The 14462-nt window shown below is 40.1% G+C and overlaps 1 protein-coding gene across 1 annotated transcript; it reads right to left on the reverse strand.

The window, feature by feature from the left end:
* Positions 1-907: 907 nt before the first annotated feature.
* Positions 908-14088, reverse strand: ST3GAL5 (ST3 beta-galactoside alpha-2,3-sialyltransferase 5). Its single transcript, XM_019615086.2, is given in 8 exon segments — positions 908-3567; positions 5080-5238; positions 7231-7417; positions 9102-9381; positions 9384-9444; positions 11779-11893; positions 13067-13178; positions 14066-14088. Coding segments are annotated over 8 exon segments (1182 nt in total). The 5' UTR covers positions 14070-14088; the 3' UTR covers positions 908-3303.
* Positions 14089-14462: the final 374 nt, after the last annotated feature.

Genomic DNA, 14462 nt, shown 5'->3' on the forward strand with positions numbered 1-14462 from the left:
ATCAGGTCCCTGACAATGCTCCATTGTCTCACTTGAAGCAGGGCCGCTATCATACTCTGGTAATTAAAAAAAGTCATGCTGTTCTTAGCACAAAGGTACAATGCACTTTCTATAGAAAGGTGCAAGGGTGTGGAGGTGGTGTTCAAGCAGAAGGCAGGACAGACTGCACTTCACAGAGGGGCAAAGATGTTCCTCTTTTGTCCTCAAATCCAGTCGCCTGAAGTGACAAATGGTCCGGTCCAAAAGCAGTTTACATATAAGCACTTACCTCCAGGTCTGCTAGGGCTCAGTATCCAATTCTGATAGCAACTGGTCAGTGAGCACAAACTGAAACCATCCCCTTCAGCTCCATCTCACTCTGCAGCCCAGTGGCTGTGTACCCTCATGCAACTCTGTGGCTCACATTCATGGTATGGTAACAAATGAACTGTAACCTTACCCATGGGGTTTTCCCAAGGTGATGCTTTGTCTCCACCTTCTGGCTGCTGCAGGATTCATATACACTTGAAAGACAGTACCATGAATTCACACTCAGCAATTCAAAGCTCCCACAGTGTCTTTGAACAAAAAGGACCTTGCCAAAATAAGCACGGTGCTCATGTCTTGGCAATCTTCTAGAAGGACATGGAATTCTGAATGTACTGGAAGGGGGGGGGGAAGAAAAAGGCTTCACAGATATTAAGTATCTTCAAAACGCTTTCAGAATTATTCAGTCCTAATGTAGAGAATTTCTGTTTAACTCACCTGAAGGATTGCAGCATAATAACGCAAGTACATGCAACCACTCTAAAATCAAGGGAGGACAGAGTTGAAACTATGGGATCGCACTGAACCTTTCAACTGGATCCACAGAACACAAAACATCCTTAATAAACGAGGCAGAACAAATTGCAAACGGCGAGACAGATAAATAGAAAGTGGTTTCATCAGTTTATTGCTTTTTGCAACGTGAACTCTGCTGCCATTTGATGTATGGTCGAGCCCATGAAGGAATACCCAACGCCACATACACACTACAATGGAGAGCAATGTTTTATCACAAGCTACAAAACTGGTGGGAAAAAAAAACAACAAACAACTAACCCCACATCAACATAATTTAAGAACCTGACAATAAATACGACATCTCCAAAAAGCTACTGGCATTCACATTAATCAACTGATTCTTTTTCAATTTCCTGATTAAAGCAAAGTGGTAAGGGATCAAGTGCTCTGAAACACATAATTTGGTGTATTCAGGACATCCTCCCAACACACATATTCTGAACTCCATCATTTCTTCACTAATAGCAAATGAAATTAACATACTCTGTTGCTAGTTTAAATATCAAGAGAAAATAATTAGCACATTTCAATATATTAACTAAAAGACCATCTGTATAAAACTCTTCAAACATGAAATAGCTTTAAATTAAACAATATAATTATTTTACTTACAGGAAAATAAACTAGAAATTTATTGCTAGCACAAAAATTAATGTGTTTTGAGAAGAATTTAGATTAACATTATTGCTATGAACACAAACAGTGCCAGAGACATGAATCTGATTCTGATATTTCCTTATCGTCCACAACTGGCTTTCAAGGACACACATGGGACTAAGGAAAGTTAGGGTCCATAACTTCTTATTCAGAATTAGGCTTTATGATCACATGATATTTTATTGCCTTTCTGTGTAACAGCCAGAATCCGTCTGCTGCTTCTGTGTTTCAACATTACCATTCATTACATCTCCTCACCAGGGAAAAAATAACTAAAAATAAATCCACAGCTACCATAATCTTACTTTCCCTCATTAGATATTGGAATATTTGAACCTCCATACTGTGTTTACCTTAGCCCGTAATAAAAACTAAAAAAATGTGGGAATGTTCATGATGTGGAGAGTCCATGACTCTAAACAATGTTCCCAGGCCAACCATTAATCGATTTGCTAACAAGCTTCCCCAAAAAAGCATTTTTCAGATGCTGCAGGCTGACTAACAACACTCAGTGCAAACAGTGCTACTCTACCAGTCCCAGAGCTAACAACTACACCTGCGTGCAGGTCTGCGCAGTCCAGTTTCTTTGCAATGCACTGACTTCCAGTCACAAGAGTATATCTTCATATAGGTTTAACTTTTGGGTTTTCAAGAAGCATGCTGCCTTCAGCAGGCATTCTTACGAGGTCATACTTTCTCAGTATGATTTTGTGGTTTCCTTGCATACATTCAGCCAGCTGCTGACTTAAAAGCTTATCTAAGATAATCCAACCTCTCCCTTCAATTTTAACAGTCAACACTAGTGTTCATAATAGTTTACATTGATGATAACCCTTGACGTAACAATAGCCATAATTAATTGCTAAAGGATCGTAAAGTAAACCAAGATAAATTTCCGCCTAGTCATAGATTCTATTATTGCTAAATGGAAGGTTTATACAAACCAATGTGTCATTGACTGAGAGACTCTCAAGTCACTCTAGAAATGAAGAGAACAGATTCTGTATTAATGCCACTTCTTTACCTGGAGTAGCTGAACTCTGCTGCAAATCAACTACTTAGAAACATTCGTCTGGGTCTGCAGGAATGGCCTGAAGGAAGGACTGCATTCAGGTGACAGTCTCCTACAGGTTACACCATTTTACAACACGCCCTGGGGTCCAAATGTGCCTCATGCAAAAGCAGGGTTCTAACCCAATGCATGATGGCATCAAGGATTCTAACATCAAGTGTGGGCATTGAAGTGCTGACTTGTCAGTTGTTGCCACAACAGTTCCTTTTCCTTCACCTCCACTCCCACATCCCTCCTCCAAAAAAAAATATCAGCACAAAATCAAAATAATATAAATATTTGAGGGAGAAACACAATGGTCGAGTTGTGAGAAGTGAGATTGGAGAAACATACGCCTTTCTTTTCACGGCATGCATGAAAAGGAGTCATACACCAGGAACTGGATCCACAAAGACAGCAGCTCAATGGGAAATAAATCTTCTATGCTGTCAGACAACTCAGGGTAGCATTGTGCGTACCATATACATATGAAAACAAAATCTCTGCTTTTCTTCTGACAACTTAAAACATTAAATATTTTAAATGGATCTCTTTCAACGCCGAGTTGTATTTACAGTTATCCACAAAAAACGTGCAAAATAAAATCGAACATCAAAATAAATGTAAAAGTCCAACAAATTAAACTTGACATTTAAAAAAAAAAAAAAAGACAGCAGAGATTCCAAGTCCATTTTTATATACGCTTTAAAGGTTGTTCCAACAAAACTTCTGGGAATTTAACGAATCCAGACCATGCTGCACTTCAATCACTAGCTGTCTTTGTTGCAGAATTCACAATGTATTCCACCAGTGAGGTCTTTTACAACTTTTTCTTTGACCAGTTTTTGCAGTAATTTTGTTTCACCTGTCACATTGTGCATCGTTTGTCTGTTCATGGCAGCCATGCAGAGGTTGTTGTAATAGTGCAAAGGTGTGCTGGGCTGGTCGAGGTCATACCCAAATCCTGCTATGCTTACTTCATCACATAAATGTGTGGCCAGAACAACTGCCATGACCCCAATTGTGGGTACATTCTAAGAAGAGGAAAAAAGAAAAAACAAGTCTGTTGAATTCAAATGGCTTCAGATGCTCTCTTTTGGCAGTTTTACAACACACCACAGTATTTGCCTATTTCCTCACTTAAAAATTAAATCAGTCAAAGATTAAATCAATCACCTAAAACTAAATTTGAGTTCAAGGATCTAAACTAAAAATGTCAGGGCCAATATTAATACAACTTGAGTATTCGCCCTTCACAAGAATTTTGGCTTTTGACACTACATTTTTTCCTGTGAACTGAGGGCAAGATGCCCTATTACTATGTATTTTAATTGCAAGTGAACCCTTGTTCCAAATACTCAAACAACTCCTGACATGCAGTCACACTTGGCATTTCTTCATAGATGCTTGTTTCAGCCTTGGACAAGAAGCACTTTAACAGCATTCTTAGAAACCTACTTCTCACTGAACATCTGTTAAAGAAGGTAAGTACACCAAACCACACATAGCCTCCTTGTATTCTAAAATATTACATTATTTGTTTAAAGAAATACTTTGAGATCTGAAGATCCTTCAAAACACCTCTGCACCAGGATAAGTTTAGTTTGGATATCAGGAAAAACTTCCTTACAGAAAGGGTTGTTAAGCACTGGAAAAGGCTCCCCAAGGAGGTGGTTGAGTCACCACCGCTGGATGTGTTTAAAAACCATTTGCATGTGGTGCTCAGGGACATGATTTAGCAGAGGGTTGTTAAAGTTAGGGTAGTATGGTTAGGTTGTGGTTGAACTCGATGATCTTTAAATCTTTTCCAGCCTGAGTGATTCTATGATACATTGGCAATAACTGCTTTCATGCAATGTAGAAAGGCAATTGTTATTCAGTACTTCTCATAGCTCAAGAGAACTGCTGACACAATTTGACAAATAATTAAAATCTAACAAAAATGCAGTGTTTAATTAAATCAGGCGATTCATCACTCCATACCATTTCTAAAGCTAAGGCTACTGAGGGAAGAAACACCCACCAGCTGCTACTGAGCACCAAGGCACACACATAGAAACTCCCATAGTGGGAAGAACCTGCCAGTGGGAAGTCTGCTTTATAATTCTCCTGTTTCCATACTCTTCCTGCTTTTCCCAGAGCTGGAGACGTATACCTGTCCATAGCTGACCTCTGGCTTGACTTAACAGGGCTGCTCTTAACACACTCCTGAGTCTGGTGTATGCTTTGAATATTTAACACTAGTCACAATGATGCACAAGTGAACACACTGCACTGGAGTGAATTTACATCTTACTGTATCTGAAAGCTTTGTATAACAGGCCACCTCCTCTCATCACAGGCACAACACCTTATCTTAAAGTGAGCTGAAATCCTCATTTGATTTTACACAAATGAAGAAAATAAAAGTCTTCTGAGAGAGAGCTCATTTCCCTATTTCTTCATACAAGCACTGGCATTATATAAAATAACAAAGAAGAATCATTTTTCAGTTTCTTATTTTAGTCTTTCATACAGTTTCTTCCTCCTAAAATGAAACTTCTTACCTTATCCCAACCCCAGAATATTGATCGAGGTTTGGGAAACTCTAAGATGTCCAGGGCTGTCTCTTTAACAATGACTGGATTGAGAATCCGAAATTGTTTTGATGTAAAAGGAATTTTCTTGGCGACTTCCTTCCAAAAGAAAAGTCGTATCCACAGAGACTAAGATAAAGAAATAAATAAATAGTTAGCCCAACAGAACCTCTGGCACTATGAAGCGTATCAGATGAGAATTACAGAAGTCATCACCCATAAACAGAAATTCAGGAAACAGTTTACAGCTCAGGTGGCACAGGAATAGCAGTACACTGTTCAAGTGAGCGACCTGGCAGAGAGAAAACCTTCAAAGTGTTTGGAATTGAGAGAGGGCAGCAGGCAAAAAGTCTGCTTATTCTGAGTATTTGACTGCACTGTGTGTTTCATCAGTCAACGTATCCACCACTACCTCCAGGAGCTTTCGACCCTCCCCAGCACAACTGGGCAGCAGCATTTGAAAATTCAAACAGTATTTGAAGAAATGAGAAAGGGAATCAGTTTTCTACAAACATTAACCAGGGCATTTTGAAGTAAGCCCCTGTCTTAAAACAATTGCTGAGGCTTTGAAGCGAGCAGCTGTTGTTTGACAGCAGCCACCAGTGATAAATGTACCACTTCAGAAAAGGATTTACATTAGACTCAGCAAACTCAATTCTGATCTTGTGCCATTTACACTCAATTAGATGCACGCTGATGCAAAAAGCAATACCAGATCAGGCTAATTTACAAATCTTTCCAAACAACGTGCAACAATAAAGAAATTATAAAACTGGTAGAGCTGCAATGTAGGTCTGTATTGTTTTAAACAGGCTTTTCTGCTCTAAGGTGCAACTTCACAGCAGCTTAAACCAATCAAGTGTTGTTTGCTGCAGCCCCATCTTCCTGCCTGTTCACTGAGCATTTGAAACAATAAATAAAGACATTCAGTTTCCAGAGGAGTTCCCAAAACTGGCTCTCTGTCACTGCAGAAACAGGGGAGCAAGGAAAAATTTGGAATGCTCAGGCATGGGGACAGAGAAGAATCATAGCAATCTGGTCTTGAATTGATGTAAACTGTTGCAGAGCCACATTCCCTCATGCTCCTTTTCAACATAAATACATTTTGTTTAACCATCCGCAGCACGTGAACAATGAGAGGAAAAAGGCTTGGGAAAAGAACAGGACCAACAGGACAGACCTACACTGTCCTGCCCTCGCTTTGAAAAAAGAAAAATTAGGCAGCACAAGTTCTTAAAACTGCACCAATTCATACATTCAAGAGTATCTCCTCTCCACAAAATATATTCAAAGTACTCCAAACAAGGCAATATCCCTGCACACCCTCACTAAAGCAGTAGTAGACAGTCATAATCAATATCACAGGTCTCTCATATGCTTCCACATTGAAAAAATATATATATATTAGCACATATCACACAGAACTAAAAGGAAACTTGGAGTAACTAGACAAAAATACTAAAAAAAAAAAAGCTGCTCTTTTCAAAGTGTGGACTGAAAAACCTAGCTAGAGTGTTTCTACTTATGGAAAGTAAGTGCCTGCAAATTGAAAGAGGTAAAAAACTGCTGGTTTAAAGAGTCTGGAAACATGGAACTCTCCTATCGGTTCTTTAGAGGTATGTGCACTTCATTTAGTGAGAAATAAGTGACCTCTTAATTCAGGAACCACAGGTAAATGTGAACTAATGACAATACAATTAATTGCATGTATGCCCACCACTGCAGCTGCACAGATGTCAGTGGTTAAAGAAATGGGACTAGCATCCAAAAATCTCATTTCTACTTCAGGTTCTGCAGACTTGAACACCTCACTTAAATCTAATGTGAAATGAGTTCTACTTTGTGAAATGTCACATAGCTCAGTGTCTGTAACCTACCAATATTTGCAGGAAAAAAGAAGTCACTGTCAGCATGAGGCCAAACTCTGAGTGCTGCTACCAACTGTAACTAAGAGATAGCTATAAAAAAAAAAAACAAAACCAACACCAAAACCAAAGCTACATAAGAGATCTCCAATATAATAAATGAGGAAGTAATGCATCAGTAAAATTCTTAAGCACTAGAAAACAGAAAACAAACAAAAAAAAAATCACAGTTACGTGACACTGTCACTGTACATACCAGTGTTTCATTTTTTACCATTGCTTGAAGCCAATTGAAATCAACACTTTTAAAGAGGACAGCCACAAATAAACTAGCAGGGGGATACTCATGTTCTGAAAGTGGAGCTCCTTCTGGGTAAGTCATCCTTATAGTAGTTTTGTTACCAACGTGATCTGTGTATCCTTGAACTGGTGCATCATTTAACCTATAAAAACACGTAGATAGGAACTGTAGTTAATAAGTGCAGAGTACAATCTCATTAAAACATCAGACACTAAGCAAAGAAAGTGTCTTTGGCCCACAGATTTCTTAGCAGAGAGGAGTACAGTGTTTTCTCAGCATCTCCATGTTCCTCGCTTCACGCACTCATCCACTCCTTATCTTTGAGAAGATGCCAGTTCTATTTCTGGAGCAGCTGGCAAAAGTACGAAACATCAAAAGAAAGAGCTTGAATAGAAAAGCAACTTAAACCAGCACTCCAGAATTTTACATTCTTTGCATTGTACCAATTCCATCTTAAAAGAGAAAAACACACAGGCAGTTTCCTGCACAACTGCTTGCATGCACACACACGAGCATTACACACAAAAGAGGCATTCAGATCATCCCTTCTCTCTCACACTGGTCAGTGTAGCACATCCTGTGGGCTCACATCATTCCAGCTCACCAAAATTTGGGAAGCTGGCAACCTCCTTGTAAGAACCAGGACTGTAAGAACTGTAACACCCAGCTCTGTCAGTTCTGTGGAAGTGAAAACCCCATGATCTTTTCTTTATCAACAGGAAAGTCAACTCCATGCTGCCAACCCTAATCTCAGTGCACATTTAATGCAAACTCTGCCCTCTCCATACCCAGATTTGCTCACCTCTGTACAAGAGACACTGATTAACTGCAACTCTTCCCTTTGTAAAAGGAAGAAGTCTTACTTTACAAAGCTACTCATGAACGTGCTTGTATTGAATTTATGATGTTACATAACTCAAATTACAGAGAACAAGAGCTCAAACAGTAACACTCAGAACACATGAACACAAATCACGCTCTGGACATTAGCAAATATGGCTAACTGTAGAATCATAGAATCACTCAGGTTGGAAACGACCTTAAAGATCAGCGGGTCCAACCACAACCTAACCACACTACCCTAACTCTACCAACCCTCTGCTAAATCATGTCCCTGAGCACCACATCCAAATGGTTTTTAAACACATCCAGAAATGGTGATTCAACCACTTCCCTGGGGAGCCTATTCCAGTGTTTAACAACCCTTTCTGTAAAGAAGTGTTTCCTGACATCCAACCTAAACTTACCCTGGTGCAACTTGTGGCCGTTTCCCCTCGTCCTGTCATCTGTCATCAGTGAGAAGAGACCAACGCTGCTCTCACTGCAATCACCTTTCAGGTATTGGAAGAGAGCAATAAGGTCTCCCCTCAGCCTCTTTTTCCCCAGATTAAACAGCCCCAGTTCCTTCAGCTTCTCCTCATAGGGCATATTCTCCTTGCTCTTCACCAGCGTTGTTGAAACCACACATCCCAACCAAAAAAGGAGGAAAGCAGAAATGAATCTTAAAGGCTACCTCAAAAAGTTTAAATATATGAATGGATAAAAACAAGGTCGCCTATTTGTCTAGGATCTTATTGATTCCTACCTCAATTCTGCCCACATTTTCTGTTATCTGAAGTCCACAAATAATTCCGTGTTCACACAGAATGTGAACACAAGATTGGAATTCTATCCATTCACAAACACATTTCACAAAAACACTTTCAGAAGCAGCCTGAAATGTTGCATAACAAGTTGGAGACGTTTTCCTCTCAAAAAAAAAAAAAAAATATCCACAATGGCTACTAAAGTAAAATAGCTCAAGTCTTTAAATAGAAAATACATACCTTATAACAATATCATACTGATTCAGTAAGTGACCTAGCTCTGATCCATACAGAATTCCACCGCTGCCAATAACAACACAACGCTTACAGTGTTTTGACTTCAAATCCTCTGGCAAATCGTGCTCTGGTAAGAGTTCAAGAAGATTTTTAATCTTATCAAAGAACCTGTGGAATCCAAAGGGAGGTCCGTATTTAAATAAAGCTTCATCATCATCTATATTTTTTCCTACAAAGGGAGGTATGTCCATGCTGTATTTCTCTGCAAATAACTTTCCCATTGCTTTTTCACATACGAAGGTCGGCACTGTTCCTGCAACACAGCACTGGCATATTGCTGTGCTCTCTGAAAGAAAACATACACAGTTTCAGTCTCAGGAATGGGAGAAAAAAACCTCTTAATGCAACCCACCAGGTGACCACCAGCAGTTAAGCAAATAGAGTTTCATAAAAAGAACTTAAACAAGGAAGCATAAGGCATTTTAAAGCAGTCGCCAAATAACAAGCAGCTCAGGGTGAAAACCTGCAAGTGAATGAGATGACTGGACAGAGACTATCTGGCTAGCAGTTTTTCTGAAGAACAGATTAAGTCAATAAAAAGAGGTTAGTGAAAGCTACACTTCCTTCAAGAGAGATCTTCCCTAAGATCTGTTTGAGAGTTCTTGTTAAAAACAATGTGAAATTACCCTCACCCATGCAATTCAGCAGTGAGAGTGCAAGAGGAATTCTAGTCCACTGCTCAACTGTGTAACCTGAATTCCGCCCATCCTAAGCCTTCAGCAGAGACTCACCAGCTGGTTAAAAGTTCTGGCAAATGGCAGCCTGCATTTGCTTTACTAATCGAAATGAAGCAACACTTCTCCCCAGAGGTACTGCTGAAGTGGCTTTGCTAATGATTAAAACACAACTTGAAGAGGAACGCAAGGTGGGGGAGTTTCAGGTCTTCTTTCAAAACATGAATCACCAAAATAAAAAGGGCTGTGCTACCAAGTTACAGAGAAAGTTTAAGCTGCAAGGTAAACTACGATTGATCTGTCTCAAAGAAGTTAAACATGCATAGTCTTCAAAACTATGTACTGGCAAGCTAGCATCTGAAGCAAAGAAGAAAAAACAGCAAAGGTAATATTTTTAGTCACTTAAAAATACATCATTTAGCATATCCTCTTCCCTGATGTAATTCTGCTCATCTTCATCCACTTTAATTCAAATTAAAAAACAAACACAAGAACAACCATCACCAATGAAACTACAGTAGCAAAAGTTGGGGATGGAGGATGCAGTCAGAAAAAGATGTGTTGCTATCTCAGTTCCCCTTCTGTACTGTTAAGGAAAGGGAAGTGCATATCTGGGTACGCAAAGAGCAGCAGGGAAGTAAGTTGGGCATCATTTGTGGGGGGTTTTTGTGTTGCTATGTTTTCTTAAAATAGATTAATCCACAGAACTATCTCTGCTGCAAAGGCCACTGCAAGTCTAACCACAAACAATGCAGTTCTTCCTGGGCACATCACAATGGAGCAACTTCATACTGCACTTCATCAACTGCATCTCTGGAAGAGTTTCATTTTTAAGGCTGACAGCTAATAGCAATCACTGGCTGCTCCAAACAGTTTGCAATTGGCTGCTACCTAGCTAGGCTAAAAAATGCAATATTGTTTCCTCCTTCTGCATATAGCATAAACAAAATGAATCACAGGACAGCAATATGTACATGCCCACATAAACTTCAGGCTTGCCTGGCTTACGGTGGATGTTGGCTGGAAGCAAGAATGTGTTACCAAGAAAAGAAATAAGTCAAATGAGAAGCAAAGAGGAGGCAAAGAGATTCACAAGGTGAACCTGTAGAAAACCTACTAAATAAGGTGGGAGGTGGGGAAGGAAGGATGCACAGGCAGCAACGCTTGAGGGCTTCTGCTAAATATAAATTGTCTCAGAGCTGAGACGTTCGAAAACAGAAACATAACAACCCCAAGCTAAGAAATGCATTATAAAGAGCAAGCAGGTCAAGTAGCAAAGGCAGAAAAATGTCAGGAAGAACCGAGAGAAAACTTTACTGATCTCTGTTACACGAGTTGAAAAGCCATATGCAAAACTGCACTTGAAGTATTCGCTACCTTTAACAAATAAATGAAGAGCTGCACATAAATAAAGAGCTGTGCTCTCCTACACATTTGACAAGTGAATCCAAAAACATGGGAGCATCTAGAAGGTAAAGCAGACTGGGGAACCGGCTTTAGTAAAAATAAACTTTTGCTTTAATGCGTTGGCTCTGGGTGGCTTATTTTTCATCTGCACAAGTTTTCTGAACACAAAAGTTGGCACTGATGCAACAGAAAGGCAAACAGCAAGGAGAAGGGAAGATAACTCCCTGAAACTGAGTGCCAGCAAAAGGCTTACAGAAAACTGCTCTCCCTGGCAACTTTGGGCTGTCTCCTTGCAGCCCTCTGCCCTGCTGCTGCACGGAGCCAGCTGAGGAGCTGTGGCCTTGCCTGGGCTCTGGGTCCCCATGCAAGAAGCCCGGCTGCAGCTGCCTTTCTGGCATGCATGCAGGTCACTGCTCCAGCACAACCCAGAGAATTAAACGTGCAGCAATCCTATAAGCCTTATGACTGCCATAACGACTATTAACAACACTTTGTTTCAACCAAGCAAAAAAACAAAACAAAAAAACCCAGATACTGACCTTTACACGATCAAAGTCCACATACGGTGTTTTTGTTCTGTCACATTCTTCAGGGTAAAAATGTAATTTGAGGATATAAAGGAAGCACCCTCCAATCACAAACAGTGCAAGGAGTCTAAAAGACAAACGGGTTTATGCAGGGGTTAGGAGAGGGGAAAAAAAGAATCACTTTTTCCAGCAACTCACCAACTGCTAAACGAGTTTGTTTTTTTAACAGACAATAGAAGAAGTTCAGATTTGCATTTGATTCAAACCAACAAACCTAAATCATTCTTCCTCCAACCTTTCACAACTCCTCAGAGCTACGCACAGGAAAGTATGAAAACATATAGATTGCTTCAATAAGAAAACCACTGCATACTGACATTTTGATGCTGTGAAGTTCTCTACTCACATTTTAAATGCATCTCTGGTGGGTCAAATACTTCTCCTCACGTACAGAAACCAAGAAATTACTTCTCTTTTCATACCATAAAGGAAATACTATTTTAAAATATGTCTTTTCATGCAAGTTTAAAAAAGGAAAGAAACTTCAAACTGCAAAGTTTTCAGCTAATGGTCATCATTCACAAGCAACACCTTCAACTCACAGGCAGGCTAGAATGCAAAATTTAGATGCTGGAGTTTCTACTGAAGAGCCCAATTTAATTATTTCTTTTTTCCTTCAGCACGTTTTGGGGACAAAATCCTTTAAAAACTGAGTGAAATAAGCTATCAGTGGTTTTGATCTACTCGTTTCTCATTAATATGGAACCTCAGTGTTGATCTCCCCTGTTGGTTCATTTCATGCTTAAACCAACATGCAAAAATTAAACCCTTATTTGGTTAGATTGTGGTTCAGATATATAGTTTGAGCTTTATTACTGACTTTTATTTTAAAACTTAACTATTTCCTGTGGTTTCCTAAGGTCTGTACATTTGTTTTTACAAATGCACCATCTTAGTGTTCAGTGCTTCTTGAAACTCACGTAGACAAATTTGATACAGGTTCCCAAGATTTCAGAAAGAGAAAAAAAGACAAAAGCCTCAGCATTAGTACTTATCTGTACCTCAGAAAGTCTGCAAACAGTGGTGAGCAAAGAACCAGAATCTCACAACGCCTAGGGAAAATGTTTAATACCACAAGACAGTCTGAGCTCCTCAAAGAGTGCCCCAACAGAAGCTGTGTTCTTAACCCTCCCTGTGGCAATCCCATACCTTGATTTCTGTAGCCTTTTTGTAAATTCCCAAGCTAGGGGAGAGCAACTGCCTCTATATTACCAATTCAAAGACACTTACTTGCGAGTACCTTTTAAAAACCAGATTGGTCTTCTCATCTTCATGTGCAGCTACCTTACAGCATTGCACAGGAGGCAAACAATCACTTTTCAGCTTCACAGAGTTATCGTCACTCAGCATTGCTGGGAAAAGAAAATAACATTTTATTACAACTTTTTCTGAATGGACAAAATGTTCAAAGGACACTGAAGGACTGTTGATGTGCTTTGTTTGCCAGCAAAGACTGTGACTCTTACTTACTATGATTATCATGTCAGGAATCCCTCCTGACTGCCTTATGATCAAGACTATGCTCGTTTCAGATGCCCAACAGGAAATGATTCTAAGAATACAAAAATGTTTCCATGTATTTTCCATGTACATGCCTTTGTACTCTTCACAAGCCTGAAGTCCAATAAATGCAACTACCTCAGCCACTTACATTTATTTGTGCCTGACCCTGGCCAACCACCATTTTGTTTATCCACTCATTATCCCAAGCACACTGCAGTATACTGCAGCCCCAGCAATGTGGTCAATAACGTTAGAGCAGCAAGCACCAAAACAGATACACAGAAGCTGTGCCTGCAGGGCAGCACGGCCAGGAGGCTGCAAGCACTGCAGCAGTTCCTGCACCCAGCAGCAGTTCCTTACCCTGACCTCTGCGAGCCCAACAGGAGGTCAAAACACTCCCATACAGATGAGTGAGTCACTCATCATTAGCTAAGGAGATGCAGGAGACAGTTTGCAAGGGCCCACAAGCTCTTATCAGCATGCTGCAGTTCTGAATGTCCACAGCTCCCTTTGATCAAACAACTGCAGAAGGCACAGCGTGGTCCTCCACAATGGAGGAGCTCAGCCCTACTCATTCCTTTTCATCTCAGCCCTTGGCCCTCCCCGCTCTCCGGTGCCAAGATGCTCACATACTTACTCTCTTGCCAAGAACTACTTAACTTTTAACAAGAAAGGTAAAATAATAATAATTGCCACTTTGAACCACTGTCCATCTGCAACCAACCACTGTTCTTACACATGGGAAGGAAGGAGTTGATGAGGTAGATGGGCTTCCCCTCCAGTTGTCAGATCCAGCCCATGGAAATCTCAGGGATACATAATTCAGAAGATGACACAAAGTCTCCTTCTCCTTGTGAAGCCACAAGCAGTTGTAACAAGGCAGAGATCAATGCCAGCATCCTCTATCCTCTGAAGAGCACACAATGGTGAAATGATACTTTCTAGAGCCACCTCCAAGAAGCCACACTGGCTTTTCCCACAAAACAGAGTAAGGAGAAAAAAGAAAACAACTTGTGCTTTTTTTCGCCAGCAGAAACTTTACCCATCACTTCAAACATAGTAACATCAAAGCAACCAAGTTACACAAGAACCTCCAAATACTCACCTGGGCTGTGTTTACTAATTGCACAGGC

This window comes from Meleagris gallopavo, chromosome 4 (genome assembly GCF_000146605.3).
Source record: "Meleagris gallopavo isolate NT-WF06-2002-E0010 breed Aviagen turkey brand Nicholas breeding stock chromosome 4, Turkey_5.1, whole genome shotgun sequence".
NCBI lineage: Eukaryota > Metazoa > Chordata > Aves > Galliformes > Phasianidae > Meleagris > Meleagris gallopavo.